This window comes from Salvelinus sp. IW2-2015, linkage group LG28, assembly GCF_002910315.2.
Source record: "Salvelinus sp. IW2-2015 linkage group LG28, ASM291031v2, whole genome shotgun sequence".
NCBI lineage: Eukaryota > Metazoa > Chordata > Actinopteri > Salmoniformes > Salmonidae > Salvelinus > Salvelinus sp. IW2-2015.
Window position 1 is genome coordinate 12,122,201 of NC_036868.1, and position 14,386 is coordinate 12,136,586.

At 41.7% G+C, this 14,386-nt stretch overlaps 1 protein-coding gene across 1 annotated transcript in view; it reads left to right on the forward strand.

Moving 5' to 3' along the window:
* Positions 1-5,368: 5,368 nt before the first annotated feature.
* LOC111954251 (mannosyl-oligosaccharide 1,2-alpha-mannosidase IA) overlaps positions 5,369-14,386 on the forward strand; it is a 181,791-nt gene continuing 172,773 nt past the window's right edge. Inside the window, exon 1 of the mRNA XM_070435745.1 lies at positions 5,369-6,109. Coding sequence (XP_070291846.1) covers positions 5,606-6,109 — 504 coding nt within the window. The 5' untranslated portion in view covers positions 5,369-5,605. The remainder of the gene's footprint in view (positions 6,110-14,386) is intronic.

The following is a 14,386-nucleotide window of genomic DNA, read 5'->3' on the forward strand; positions in this document are numbered from 1 at the left end:
TAGATTATTTATTTTAATTATTTGGGTATTTTACCATTCTAAATCAAATAATATGACAGCTTAATTACTTAATGTACCATTGTGATAACATTGTGCCACCAGTAAGAGTAGTAACACCAATGACAGTAACAAAAATGACACATTTTAACCTCTCTAGGCTAGGTGGGACACTACCGTCCCACCTGACCAACATCCAGTGAAAGTGCAGGGCGCCAAATTCAAACAACAGAAATCTCTAACAAGATAAACTTCTTGTTAATCCAACCACAGTGTCCGATTTCAAAAAGGCTTTACGGCTAAAGCATACATTGCGATTATCTGAGGACAGCGCCTAGTCACAGAAAACATACAGCCATTTTCCAGCCAAAGAGAGGAGTCACAAAAAGCAGAAATAGAGATAAAATAAATCACTAACCTTTGATGATCTTCATCAGATGGCACTCATAGGACTTCATGTTACACAATACATGTATGTTTTGTTCGATAAAGTTCATATTTATATCCAAAAATCTCAGTTTACATTGGCACGTTATGTTCAGTAATGTTTTGCCTCCAAAATATCCGGTGATTTTGCAGAGAGCCACATCAATTTACAGAAATACTCATCATAAACGTTGATGACCGATACAAGTGTTTTATATAGAATTAAAGATAAACTTCTCCTTAATGCAACCGCTGTGTCAGATTTCAAAAAAGCTTTACGGCAAAAGCACACCATGCGATTATCTGAGTACAGCGCTCAGCCACCAAAACAAGCCATACAGATACCCGCCATGTTGTGGAGTCAATAAAAGTCAGAAATAACGTTATTGTCACGCCCTGACCTTAGTTATCTATGTTTTCTTTATTATTTTGGTTAGGTCAGGGTGTGACGAGGGTGGGTATGCTTGTTTTGAATTGTCTAGGGTTTTTTGTATGTCTAGGGGTGTTGGTAAGTCTGGGCATATGTATGTCTATGGTGGCCTGAATTGGTTCCCAATCAGAGGCAGCTGTTTATCGTTGTCTCTGATTGGGGATCATATTTAGGTTGCCATTTTCCCTTTTGGTCTTGTGGGTTCTTATTCTATGTTTAGTTGCCTGTCTGCACTAGCCATATTAGCTTCATGGTTCGTTTTGTTATTTTGTTCGTTTTGTTCAGTGTTCATTCTTTAAATAAAGAAGAATGTACGCTTATCACGCTGCGCCTTGGTCTCCTCCCTACGACGGCCGTGACAGTTATAAATATTCASTTACCTTTGATGATCTTCATCGGAATGCACTCCCAGGAATCCCAGTTCCACAATAAATGTTTGTTTTGTTCAATGAAGTCCATCTTTATGTCCAAATACCTCCTTTTTGTTCACTAATCCAAATGCACAAGGCACTAAATCCAGACGAAAAGTCAAAAGAGTTCCATTACAGTTCGTAGTAACATGTCAAACGATGTATATAATCAATCTTTAGGATGTTTTTATCATAAATCTTCAATAATGTTTCAACCGGACAATTCCTTTGTCATTAGAAAGGAAAGGGAACGGAGCTCGTGCTCACGGCTGTGCGCGATAAACAACTCATAGCTTTCAGCTGAGCCATCTACTGTGACTGGTCTTATTCTCTCCCCTTTCACAATAGAAGCCTGAAACAACGTTCTAAAGACTGTTGACATCTAGTGGAAGCCTTAGGAAGTGCAATCTGACCCCATTTACACTGTATATTGGATAGGCAATCACTTGAAAAACTACAAACCTCAGATTTTCCACTTCCTGGTTGGATTTTTCTTAGGTTTTCGCCTGCCATATGAGTTCTGTTATACTCACAGACATCATTCAAACAGTTTTAGAAACTTCAGAGTGTTTTCTATCCAAATCTACTTATGATATGCATATCCTAGCTTCTGGGCCTGAGTAGCAGGCAGTTTACTCTGGGCACGCTTTTCATCCGGACGTGATAAATACTGCCCCCTATCCCAAAGATTAAGTAAATGGGGAGTTTTCCTTTCAAAAAAGTGATATGATTAATCGTTTTGCACACAATGTAATTTCCCTTAATTGAAATTGAGTAACACCAATGACACTTTGAATTTATACACACCAAATGATCAACTGAATTCTAAAATGTATGACATACTTAAAGAGTCTGATTAGCTAATTATTACATTTTATAAACTGGGTGGTTTGACCCCTGAATGCTGATTGGCTGACAGCCGTGGTATCAGACCGTATACCACAGGTATGACAAAACATGTATTTTTACTCCTCTAATTACGTTAGTAATCAGTTTCTAACAGCAATAAGGCATGTCGAGGGTTAGTGATATATGGTCAATATACCACGACTAAGGGTTGTTCCTAAGAACAGTCCTTAGCCGTGGTATATTGGCCATATATCACATCTCCTCGTGCCTTATTGCTTATGTAACGGATGTGAAATGGCTAGCTAGTTAGCGGTGGTGCGCTAGCAGCCTTTCAGTCGGTTACGTCACTTGCTCTGAAACCTAGAAGTAGTGGTTCCCCTTGCTCTGCAAGGGCCGCCGCCTTTGTGGAGCGATGGGTAACGATGCTTCGTGGGCGACCGTTGTTGATGTGTGCAGAGGGTCCCTGGTTCGCGCCCGAGTCGGGGCGAGGGGACGCCATAAAGTTATACTGTTACACTTAATTATATAGACCCTTCCCCCAATAACAGTTTGCCACTAGAGGGAATGTTTAAAGAGATTGCTAAACGCTAAATGGGATTTGTGCCACAAATGCATTTGGAAACAGTGCCAGGGGAATAAAACCAAAACATGGATTGCTGTCATACYTTGTCCATAGACTGCTTATAGGGTAAGGAACCAAATGTGTAAATTTGTAATTTGAATTATCCCTTTAAGGTCCTAGTATCTCTTCCAACATAACTAAGGGAAAACTATTATATTTGTAAAACAATATATATATATATTTAAGAGCATTCTTTGGGTTTTATCTAGTGGTTAGAGCATTGGACTTGTAACCGAAAGGTTGCAAGATCGAATCCCTGGCTGACAAGGTAAAAAACTGTCGATCTGCCCATGAACAAGGCAGTTAACCCACTGTTCCTAGGCCGTCATTGAAAATAAGAATTTGTTCTTAACTGACTTGCCTAGTTAAATAAAGATCAAATTAAAATATATTAAATACCTTTGTTTACTTTCTAGCACTCAACATAATGAATAGATATTGCTAAATCCCCCAAATCTCACTACAACTCCATTGTATTGATTATTTTAATTTCATTATGCTGTATATACAGTGCATTCGGAAAGTATTCAGACCCCCCCCCACATTTCGTTACATTACAGCCTAATTCTAAAATGGATTAAATAGTTTTTTCCCCCTCAATCTACACAAAAATAAAGGTAAAACAAATAAAAATACCCCATAATGACAAAGCAAAAACTTTTTTTGAAATATTTGCAAATGTATTCAATTACAAAAAAAATGAAATATCACATTTACATAAGCATTCAGACCCTTTACTCAGTACTTTGTTGACGCACCTTTGGCAGCGATTACAGCCTCGAGTCTTCTTGGGTATGACGCTACAAGCTTGGCACATCTGTATTTGGGGAGTTACTCCCATTCTTCTCTGCAGACCCTCTCAAGCTCTGTCAGGTTGGATGGGGAGTGTCGCTGCACAGCTATTTTCAGSTCTCTCCAGAGATATTCGATCAGGTTCAAGTATGGGCTCTGGCTGGACCACTCAAGGATATTCAGAGACTTGTCCCTAAGCCAATCCTGCATTGTCTTGGCTGTGTGCTTAGTGTTGTTGTCCTGTTGGTCCTGAGCACTCTGGAGCAGGTTTTCATCAAGGATCTCTCTGTACTTTCGCTCCGTTCATCTTTCCCTCGATCCTGACTAGACTCCCAGTCCCTGCCTCTGAAAAACATCCCCACAGTTTCCTCCAGACGTGACGCTTGGCATCCAGGCCAAAGAGCTCAATCTTGGTTTCATCAGACCAGATAATTTTGTTTCTCATGGCCTGAGTCATTTAGGTGCCTTTTGGCAAACTCCAAGCGGGCTGTCATGTGCCTTTTACTGAGGAGTGGCTTCCGTCTGGCCACTCTACCAGAAAGGTCTGATTGATAGAGTGCTGCAGAGATGGTTGTCCTTCTGGAAGGTTCTCCCATCTCCACAGAGGAAGTCTAGAGCTCTGTCAGAGTGAACATCGGGTTCTTTGTCACCTCCCTGACCAAGGCCCTTCTCCCCGATTGCTCAGTTTGGTCRGGCGGCCAGCTCTAGGAAGGGTGTTGGTGGTTCCAAACTTCTTCCATTTAACAATGATGGAGGCCACTGTGTTCTTGGGGACCTTCAAACCTGCAGACATTTGTTGGTACCCTTCCCCAGATCTGTGCCTCGACACAATCCTGTCTGGGTGCTCTACGGACAATTCCTTTGACCTCATGGCTTGGTTTTTGCTCTGACATGCAATGTCAACTGCGGGACCTTATATCGACAGGTGTGTGCCTTTCCAAATCATATCCAATCATTTTAATTTACCACAAGTGGACTCCAATCAAGTTGTAGAAACATCTCAAGGATGATCAATGGAAACAGGATGTACCTGAGCTCAATTTCGAGTCTCATAGCAAAGGGTCTCTATACTTATGTAAATAAGGTATCTGTTTTTTATTTTTAATACATTTAAAATTTCTAAAAACCTGTTCTCGTTTTGTCATTATGGGGTATTGTGTGTAGAATGATGAGGAAAAACATTTATTTAATCAATTTTAGAATAAGGTTGTAACGTAACAAAATGTGGAAAAAGTCAAGGGGTTTGAATACTTTCTGAATGCACTGTAAGTCCAACCAATGCAAAACCTTGGCTTACTAAAGTAGGCTCGGGAGTGGACACAAGGTTTTTGCTTCGAATCAGACCCCCCCTTTCACAAATCACCCAGAATATGTCCTCTGACAATCCTCAGTCATTCGCAGCCACAAAATTGGCTATATTAAAAAAAAAAGATTTTTGGTCTTAATTTAAGGTTAGGCATAAGGTTAACACTGTGGTTAAGGTTAGGGTTAAGGTTAGGTTTAAAATCTGAATTTAGAGAAATTGTAGACATAGGCGGGGTTTATTACTTTGTGGCTGTGGTATCTAGTGACGATTCCCGCAAAGGCACATAATACATGCAAAAGACAATGTGGAATGTCAAAGCTCCACTGACTGACGGAAGACATACATCTAGAACCGTTTTATATTACCACTTTCTTTTATCGTTCTGATCACTACATGTGTCTTTATTTGTGAGTGAACAATTCCGTTTGTACAAAACATTAAAACAAGTGTGTCACCTATGGATCCGGAAAACACGCCCACGATTGCTAACTGTACGCGCAGAGCAAAGCCATTGGACAATCAGGGCTGTCAATAGCGCATAGCTGCCATTCTTTCCGTTCTGTTCTGAGCTTGGCGAAGAGTTTGCAGATGTGTTTCAGCATGGGCAGTTGAAACAGCAGGACACTGCTCAATAGTGTAACTTTTACAGAATACTAAAATATTAATTTCTGATATACATATGGGAAATTGATAACTAATATTGTTGTACGGAAGCTAAGACTGTGCCGATTTTAGAATTTCATTCATTTGTTTTGTCTTGAACGACAAGGAAAATGCCAGTAGCAACTCTATTGCCTTTTACAGCTACCCCGAGTAGGAAGTCTGCCAGCCCGACCTCCTTTAGATTGACAGAGAAATTCATTTTGCTATTAGTTTTTAGCGCTTTTATTACGCTTTGTTTCGGKGCAATTTTTTTCCTGCCGGATTCATCGAAGCTACTGAGCGGAGTTTTCTTCCACTCGTCTGCGGTAGAAACCAACACGCGAACAGGTACGGATAGTGATTCAAACGTTGCAGTTGGGACCGACGAAAAGATATTAACCAAGATTAGAAAGGACCACGAAAAGGCKTTGGTTGAAGCAAAAGACACTCTCCAGAAACGACCAGACGAGATAAAGCAAGATATACAAAACGAGAAGGACAAAGTTTTGAAGGAAGGTAAAGGTGGGAAAGATTACAATAACCTACCAGTCATTGAATATGTTCGGCCACCCGGAGCAACAGGGCACGAGCCCTCCGATCCGGAAACCAAAGAGAGACGAGCAAAAATTAAAGAGGTGAGTGATGAAAAAATAATACTAATAAATAAAGACAACCAGAATGGCAACATTTGGTGTGTGTGGTTAGCTAGTTTCGCTTCCATTACTGCCTGCGTTTGCTATACTATGTAGCCTAATCGGCAAGTTCCTTGTACAGAACACACATTAATACAGTTATACGACTCTAGTCTGAACACAGCACAGGCATAATGTTGTCAGCTGAAACTTTGAACTAATGAATTTACTTTGTATCCAGATACACTGTAGAAATCCATCCTGTATTGATATGTTCTCAATATCATGATTTTCATTCTCACCAGATTGACCAGAGTACATCCTGTGTACTCCTTGTCCTGTAGACAAATACAACATAGTCCATTTTATATATTTTGGGGCAACACTTTTACAGTGTATTGTGTAGCTCAGGGCAATGTATTGTTTCAAAATATATGCTTAGCCATTTTATTATTTCTAAGTGGTGTACCCTAATTAAGTGGTACACTATTAGACTATACTCACAGCAGTGTCCCTAACCCTAAGGACAGTGTAACAATAAGCAGGATTTGCGCATTGCTTATTACACTTACGGTAATACACAATACCAGCACTATGAAGTAAAATGTTACCTAGCTCGGTGAGTCTAACAACTGAGATTTGTGGAAACGAAYAGTCTATTGTATTGTACATAAGTTAGGCCTAATTTTTTGCCAATGGTTGTGCAATGTCAGGATACAGGYACTACAACTGTAGGCTATAGGGGACATAAATCACACTACCTTTATATCTGGTTAGATGGGGAAAGCAGGTCTAAGGGCTCAGACACACCAGTAATGTTTGCTGGCCAGGACTACTTAGCACCTCTGAATTTGCGAACAGTGTGCACTGATTTTACTTGAAAAATCTACAGCGTGTGGTCCCTGAAACACAATCAGCAGACGAACGCTAGATCCACATTCAGTACAATGTGTGTGAACCTTTATCCTCCTGACAGACCTGTTTTTAAACAATGAATGAGCCAACCATTTCAGAGACACTCCCATTCGGACTGTGTTTTGCCAGGGACCTCACAATACGATATTATCATGATACTTAGGTGCCGATACGATATCTATTGCAATTCAATATGTACCACAGTTTATCATGTCTCTACAGTGCCTTCGGAAATTATTCATATCCCTTGACCTTTTCCACATTTTGTTACGTTACAGCCGTATTCTAAAATGTATTAAATTGTTATTTTTCCTCATCAATCTACACACAATACCCCATAATGACAAAGCAAAAAGAGGTTTTTAGAAATGTTAGCAAATTTATTACAAATAAAAAAACTTTAATATAAAATCTACATAAGTATTCAGACCCTTTACTCAGTACTTTCTGGAAGTTCTCCCATCTCCACAGAGGAACTCTAGAGCTCTGTCAGAGTAACCATTGGGCTCTTGGTCACCTCCCTGACCAAGGCCCTTCTCCTCCAATTGCTCAGTTTGTCCGGGCGACCAGCTCTAGGAAGAGTCTTGGTGGTTTCAAACTTCTTCCATTTAAGAATTATGGAGGCCACTGTGTTCTTGGGGACCTTCAATACTGCACACATTTGTTGGTACCCTTCTCAGAATCTGTGCCTCGACACAATCCTGTCTCGGTGCGCTATGGACAATTCTTTCGACCTCATGGCTTGGTTTTTGCTCTGTGGGACCTTTATATAGACAGGTGTGTGCCTTTTTCAAATCATGTCCAATCAATTGGATTTACCACAGGTGGAATCCAATAAAGTTGTAAAAACAGCTCAAAGAGGTGTTTTATCTTTATGTAAATAAGATATTTCTGTTTATTTTTAATACATTTGCTAAAATAAAAAACAGTTTTCGCTTTGTCATTATGGAGTATTGTGTGTAGATTGCTGAGGATTTAAATAAAAAATGTGTCAATTTTAGAATAAGACTAACGTAAAAAATATATTGCTGTTTGTTGTTTCAAATATATTGCTCACTATATTATATGTCTGCAGTAGAGGGACAAGAGAGCCATAAGAATGCAAGTTTTAATCAGTTATGAAAGTGCTGAAAACATGTTGGCTCACCATTTAAGAGAAGATTGATGTCAAGCTATAGGAGGCGAAATACAAAAGTTTTGATGCAGGTACAGCCAACTAGTGCTAGCTAACGCAGAACAACTCACCACTTGTAAGAAACTTGGCTGAATTGTCACTCACACACATATACGTATACACACACACACACACACACACACACACACACACAAACACACACACCCATATATATATATATTACTGTTGAAGTCGAAAGTTTACATACACTTAGGTTGGAGTCATTAACTCGTTTTTCAACCACTCCACAAATTTCTTGTTAACAAACTATAGATTTGGCAAGTCRGTTAGGACATATACTTTGTGCATGACACAAGTAATTTTTCCAACAACTGTTTACAGACAGATATTATTTCACTTATAATTCACCGTATCACAATTCCAGTGGGTCAGAAGTTTACGTACACTAAGTTGACTGTGCCTGACTAAAAATTCCAGAAAATTATGTCATGGCTTTAGAAGCTTCTGATAGGCTAATTGACATTTGAGTCAATTGGAGGTGTACATGTGGATGTATTTCAAGGCCTACCTTCAAATTCAGTGCTTCTTTGCTTGACATAATGGGAAAATCAAAAGAAATCAGCCAAGACCTCAGAAAAAAAATTGTAGACCTCCACAAGTCTGCTCATCMTTGGGAGCAATTTCCAAACGCCTGAAGGTACCACGTTCATCTGTACAAACAATAGTACGCAAGTATAAACACCATGGGACCACGCAGCCGTCATAACGCTTAGGAAGGAGACGTGTTCTGTTTCCTAGAGATGAATGTACTTTTGGTGCGAAAAGTGCAAATCAATCCAAGAACAACAGCAAAGGACCTTGTGAAGATGCTGGAGGAAACGGGTACAAAAGTATCTATATCCATAGTAAAACGAGTCCTATATCGAAATAATCTGAAAGGCTGCTCAGCAAGGAAGAAGCCACTGCTCCAAAACCCCCATTAAAAAAGCCAGACTACGGTTTGCAACTGCACATGGGGACAAAGATTGTACTTTTTGGAGAAATGTCCTCTGGTCTGATGAAACAAAAAAATAACTGTTTGGCCATAATGACCATCGTTATGTTTGGAGGAAAAAGGGGGAGGCTTGCAAGCCGAAGAACACCATCCCAACCATAAAGCACGGGGGTGGCAGCATCATGTTGTGGGGGTGCTTTGCTGCAGGAGGGACTGGTGCATTTCACAAAATAGATGGCTTCATGAGGGAGGAAAATTATGTGGATATATTGAAGAAACATCTCAAGACATCAGTCAGGACGTTAAAGCTTGGTCTTCCAAATGGACAATGACCTCAAGCATACTTCCAAAGTTGTGGCAAAATGTCTTAAGGACAACAAAGTCAAGGTATTGGAGTGGCCATCACAAAGCCCTGACGTCAATCCTATAGAACATTTGTGGGCAGAACTGAAAAGGTGTGTACGAGCAAGGAGGCCTACAAACCAGACTCAGTTACACCAGCTCTGTGAGGAGGAATGAGCCAAAATTCACCCAAAGCTACACGGAGAGATGACTCAAGTGGAGAAGTAATCTATAAAAATGAATGCTACACACGGCCGATCACATTTTAACAAATCAAACATTTAAATACCGTTATAGAAGGTACAGATCAGGGCCTCCCGAGTGGCGCAGCGGTCTAAGATACTGCATGTTAGAGGCATCACTACAGACCCGGGTTCGATCCCGGGCTGTATCACATTTTGCCCAGCGTCTTCCAGATTAGGGGAGGGTTTGGCCGGGGGGGCTTTACTTAGCTCATCGCTCTCTAGCGACTCCTTGTGGTGTGCCGGGTGCCTGCAGGCTGACATCGGTTGACAGTTGAATGGTGTTTCCTCTGACACATTGGTGCGGCTGGCTTCCGGGTTTAAGCGGGCTGGTGTTAAGAAGCGCGGTTTGGTGGGTCATGTTTTGGAGGACGCATGACTCGACCTTCGCCTCCCGAGCCCATTGGGGAGTTAGAATTTAATTTGGGGAGGAAAAAGGTGGGTAAACCCCACTCCGCAAAAAAGAGAAGGTAAAGATAAAACCCAAAATGGTCCATGCATCACCACCAGTATATCGTAAAATACGGTACACCATCCAGCCCTACTTCAGCATGGCATTTTTCTGGCTTCTGTGCATTTGGTTTTGGCTTCTCATGTCGACTATCAGCTTACTTTGATAGTTGATACAGCCCCTCTGCTGAGAAAATACACATCTCGAAGAGATCAAATTTATTCAGGAGGCATAAGGTGATTTAGAGGAAACTGCAGTGGTGGCAAATTCTTCAGCAGTCAATCAACATTTGCCATGTTTATGGGTGCAAAGCTGCCTGTGAGACTGCGTCCTCGGCTCAGGTCCCAGCATCGGGCTTAGAATCGCATCATTTATCTCCTCGTTTGTTAGGGGTAGGGATATGCTGGTTTAGGCCTGCTATGGAAACATTGCTCAACCAAATAACCAGCAGTAATGTTTTGTGTGGTTTGTTTTAGACAAGCTGGGTTATTTGTAATTGTACAGAAATATTCCTATTCTTTTGAAAGTAGTTTTGTATTTGAGATGGGCCTAGTTCCCTTCTTGCACAACCACCTGCCTGTCCTGCTTTCAAGGTTCCACTGTAAATKATTGTACAAATTAGAAAAAGGAACCGCGTTGGCCATCTTTCTCTGTATGGGTATATCAGAGATGGTAGGTGAACCATAAAATGTAATGATTAGAACAGGCATCCCAATAGATGTGTTAAAGAGGTCAATGGAACTCGACCCAAACAATGGAAATGCATCGAAACGTGTGCGGGAAAGATGTCATGGGGTTAAGGTCCCGAATCTTCTCGTTGCCCCCCCAGTAAAATGTGCCTATATTTAGGCTATTGTTTATGTGTATTTCACACTATGTTGAGGCAAAAATCTGAGCATAATACTTGTATGGATGTCAACCCCAATATAAACTCAGCAAAAAAAGATACGTCCTCTCACTGTCAACTGCGTTTATTTTCAGCAAACTTAACGTGTAAATATTTGTATGAACATAAGATTCAACAACTGAGACAAACTGACCAAGTTCCACAGACATGTGACTAACAGAAATKGAATAATGTGTCCCTGAACAAAGGGGGGGTCAAAATCAAAATTAACAGTCAGTATCTGGTGTGGCCACCAGCTGCATTAAGTACAGCAGTGCATTTCCTCATGGACTGCACCAGATTTGCCAGTTCTTGCTGTGAGATGTTACCCCACTCTTCCACCAAGGCACCTGCMATTTCCCAGACATTTCTGGGGGGAATGGCTCTAGCCCTCATCCGCCGATCCAACAGGTCCCAGACGTGCTCAACGGGATTGAGATCCGGGCTCTTCGCTGGCCTTGGCAGAACACTGACATTCCTGTCTTGCAGAAAATCACGCACAGAACGAGCAGTATGGCTGGTGGCATTGTCATGCTGGAGGGTCATGTCAGGATGAGCCTGAAGGAAGGGTCCCACATGAGGGAGGAGGATGTCTTCCCTGTAACACAGCGTTGAGATTGCCTGCAATGACAACAAGCTCAGTCCGCTGTGACACACCGCCCCAGACCATGACAGACGATCAGCTGTCCGTCCTGTCTCCCTGTAGCGCTGTCTTAGGCGTCTCACAGTATCCAAATCGCTCCCGCTCCAGAGTACAGGCCTCGGTGTAACGCTCATTCCTTCGACGATTAACACGAATCCGATCATCACCCCTGGTGAGACAAAACCGCAACTCATCAGTGAAGAGCACTTTTTCCCAGTCCTGTCTGGTCCAGCGATGGTGGGTTTGTGCCCATAGGGGACACTGTTTCTGCCTTACAACAGGCCTACAAGCCCTCAGTCCAGCCTCTCTCCGCCTATTGCGGACAGTCTGAGCACTGATGGAGGGATTGTGCGTTCCTGGTGTAACTCGGGCAGTTGTTGTTGCCATCCTGTACCTGTCCCGAAGGTGTGATGTTTGGATGTACCGATCCTGTGCAGGTGTTGTTACACGTGGTCTGCCACTGCGAGGACGATCAGCTGTCCGTCCTGTCTCCCTGTAGCGCTGTCTTAGGCATCTCGCAGTATGGACACTGCAATTTATTGCCCTGGCCACATCTGCAGTCCTGCCTCCTTGCACCATGCCTAAGGCACGTTCACGCAGATGAGCAGGGGCCCTGGGCATCTTTCTTTTGGTGTTTTTCAGAGTCAGTAGAAAGGCCTCTTTTTAGTGTCCTAAGTTTTCATTACTGTGACCTTAATTGCCTACCGTCTATAAGCTGTTAGTGTCTTAATGACTGTTCCTCAGGTTCATGTTCATTAATTGTTTATGGTTCATTGAACAAGAATGGGTAACAGTGTTTAAACCCTTTACAATGAAGATCTGTGAAGTTATTTTGATTTTTACGAATTATCATTGAAAGAGAGTCCTGAAAAAGGGACGTTTCTTTTTTTTGCTGAGTTTCTGTTCATGTCATCGTCATTTTAACTACAGTTAAACTACATTGACTACCACCCCCAATTACTCTATGCTAGCTATGCTACCAGTTCATACGAACAGGAGTTAGCATTTAGCGGTCACTCCTAAACGTGAAAGGAAGAACTTATAAATGTTATGCAGTGAAAACTTCCAAATATATACTTTAGTAACCACATTGTGGGCCTTTTACAATACATCAATCATGACGGATTTGACGAATATCCAGATTTTTAGATCAGCTTTGAATGTGCACCAATCTGGCGTCCTTCTTCTATCCCCCATCATCTGTGTTCCATTGACCTCTTTACCGCATCTATTCAAGTCAATGATGGCATAATGGGTTCACTGGCGGCCATTGCGAGGAGCAAAGCAGGAAGTGTACCCATCAATATGTGCTCTGATTTGTTGATTGAACTCAACTGACATTACAAAAAATACATTCCATTGCATGAGCCACAACAGTTAAGATCATTTGAATGAACATTCTACATTACCATGGAAATTATTGCATCACAATACCAGGCAGCCATTGCAAGGTACCCATGATTTTACCAGTCAATTTGACAGGGTTAGAGGTTAACATTCTCTGTTTATATCCCCGGTCTTTACTGTAGTTCAGTAGAAGCCTACACACATCCCATCTAACAAACCTCCACAGGTACAGGGTAGAAACAAAACATTGCCATAGGAAAAAGCCTGTTTGACAAAGACCCTTACTGGGTAAATCGTTTAGGCTTATCTTTGCCGTTGCAACCATTGGCTAATTACAACACAGTACATAGGCACCACACGCAGCATACTGTTGTTGATGATTCACGTCCTCCTCGTTCTGTTTGTGCTGCCTGATGTTTCCGCAGGCTACCGGGCAGGTTTTAAATGTCACGTGCACAAGTACAGTGAAATGCCTTTCTTGCGAACTCAAAACCCAACATTGCAATAATCAATAACAATGTACAGTATTACTAGAAAAAAAACGTCAGCTCTCTGGAAAAATAAGAATAGGAAATATCCAAGTAAGTAAGCATACTATATACAGGAAATATTTAAAAAGTCAGTAATACCATATTTACATATGCAGGGATCCTGGAGTGATGGAGGTAGATATGTATAGGGGTAAGGTGACTAGGCATCAGGATATAAGATAAACAGAGTAGCAGCTTGTATGCATGTGAGTGGGCGTGCGGGTGTGTAGAGTCAGTATAAATGTATGTGCATATTATGTGTTAGTGAGCAAATGAGTGTGTTTGTGTGTGTTGGAGTGACTGTGTGTGTGTGAGTGTGTAGGGCCCAGTGATGTAAAGGTAAATAAAGATAGTCCGTGTAGCTATTTTGTTAGATATTTATCAGTCGTATTTCTTGGGGATAGAAGCTGTTCAAGAGCCTGTTGGTGTCAGACTTGATGCACTGGTACCGCTTGCTGTGCGGCAGCAGAGAAAATAGTCTATGGCTTGGGTGGTTGGAGTCTGGCGATTTTCGGGCCTTCTTTTTATTCCGCCTGATATAAGAGGTCCTGGATGGCAGGGAGATCGGCCCCAGTGATGTAAAAGGCTGTCCGCACAACCCTCTGTAGCGCCATGCGATCGAGGGTGGTGCTCTTGCCATACCAAGCAGTGATGCAACCAGTTTATACGCTCTCAATGGTACAGCTGTAGAACCTTTTGAGGATTTGAGGGCCCATGACACTTTYTCAACCTCCTGAGGGGGACGAGGTGCTGTCGCGCATTTTACACAACTGTGCTTGTGTGTTTAGACCATTT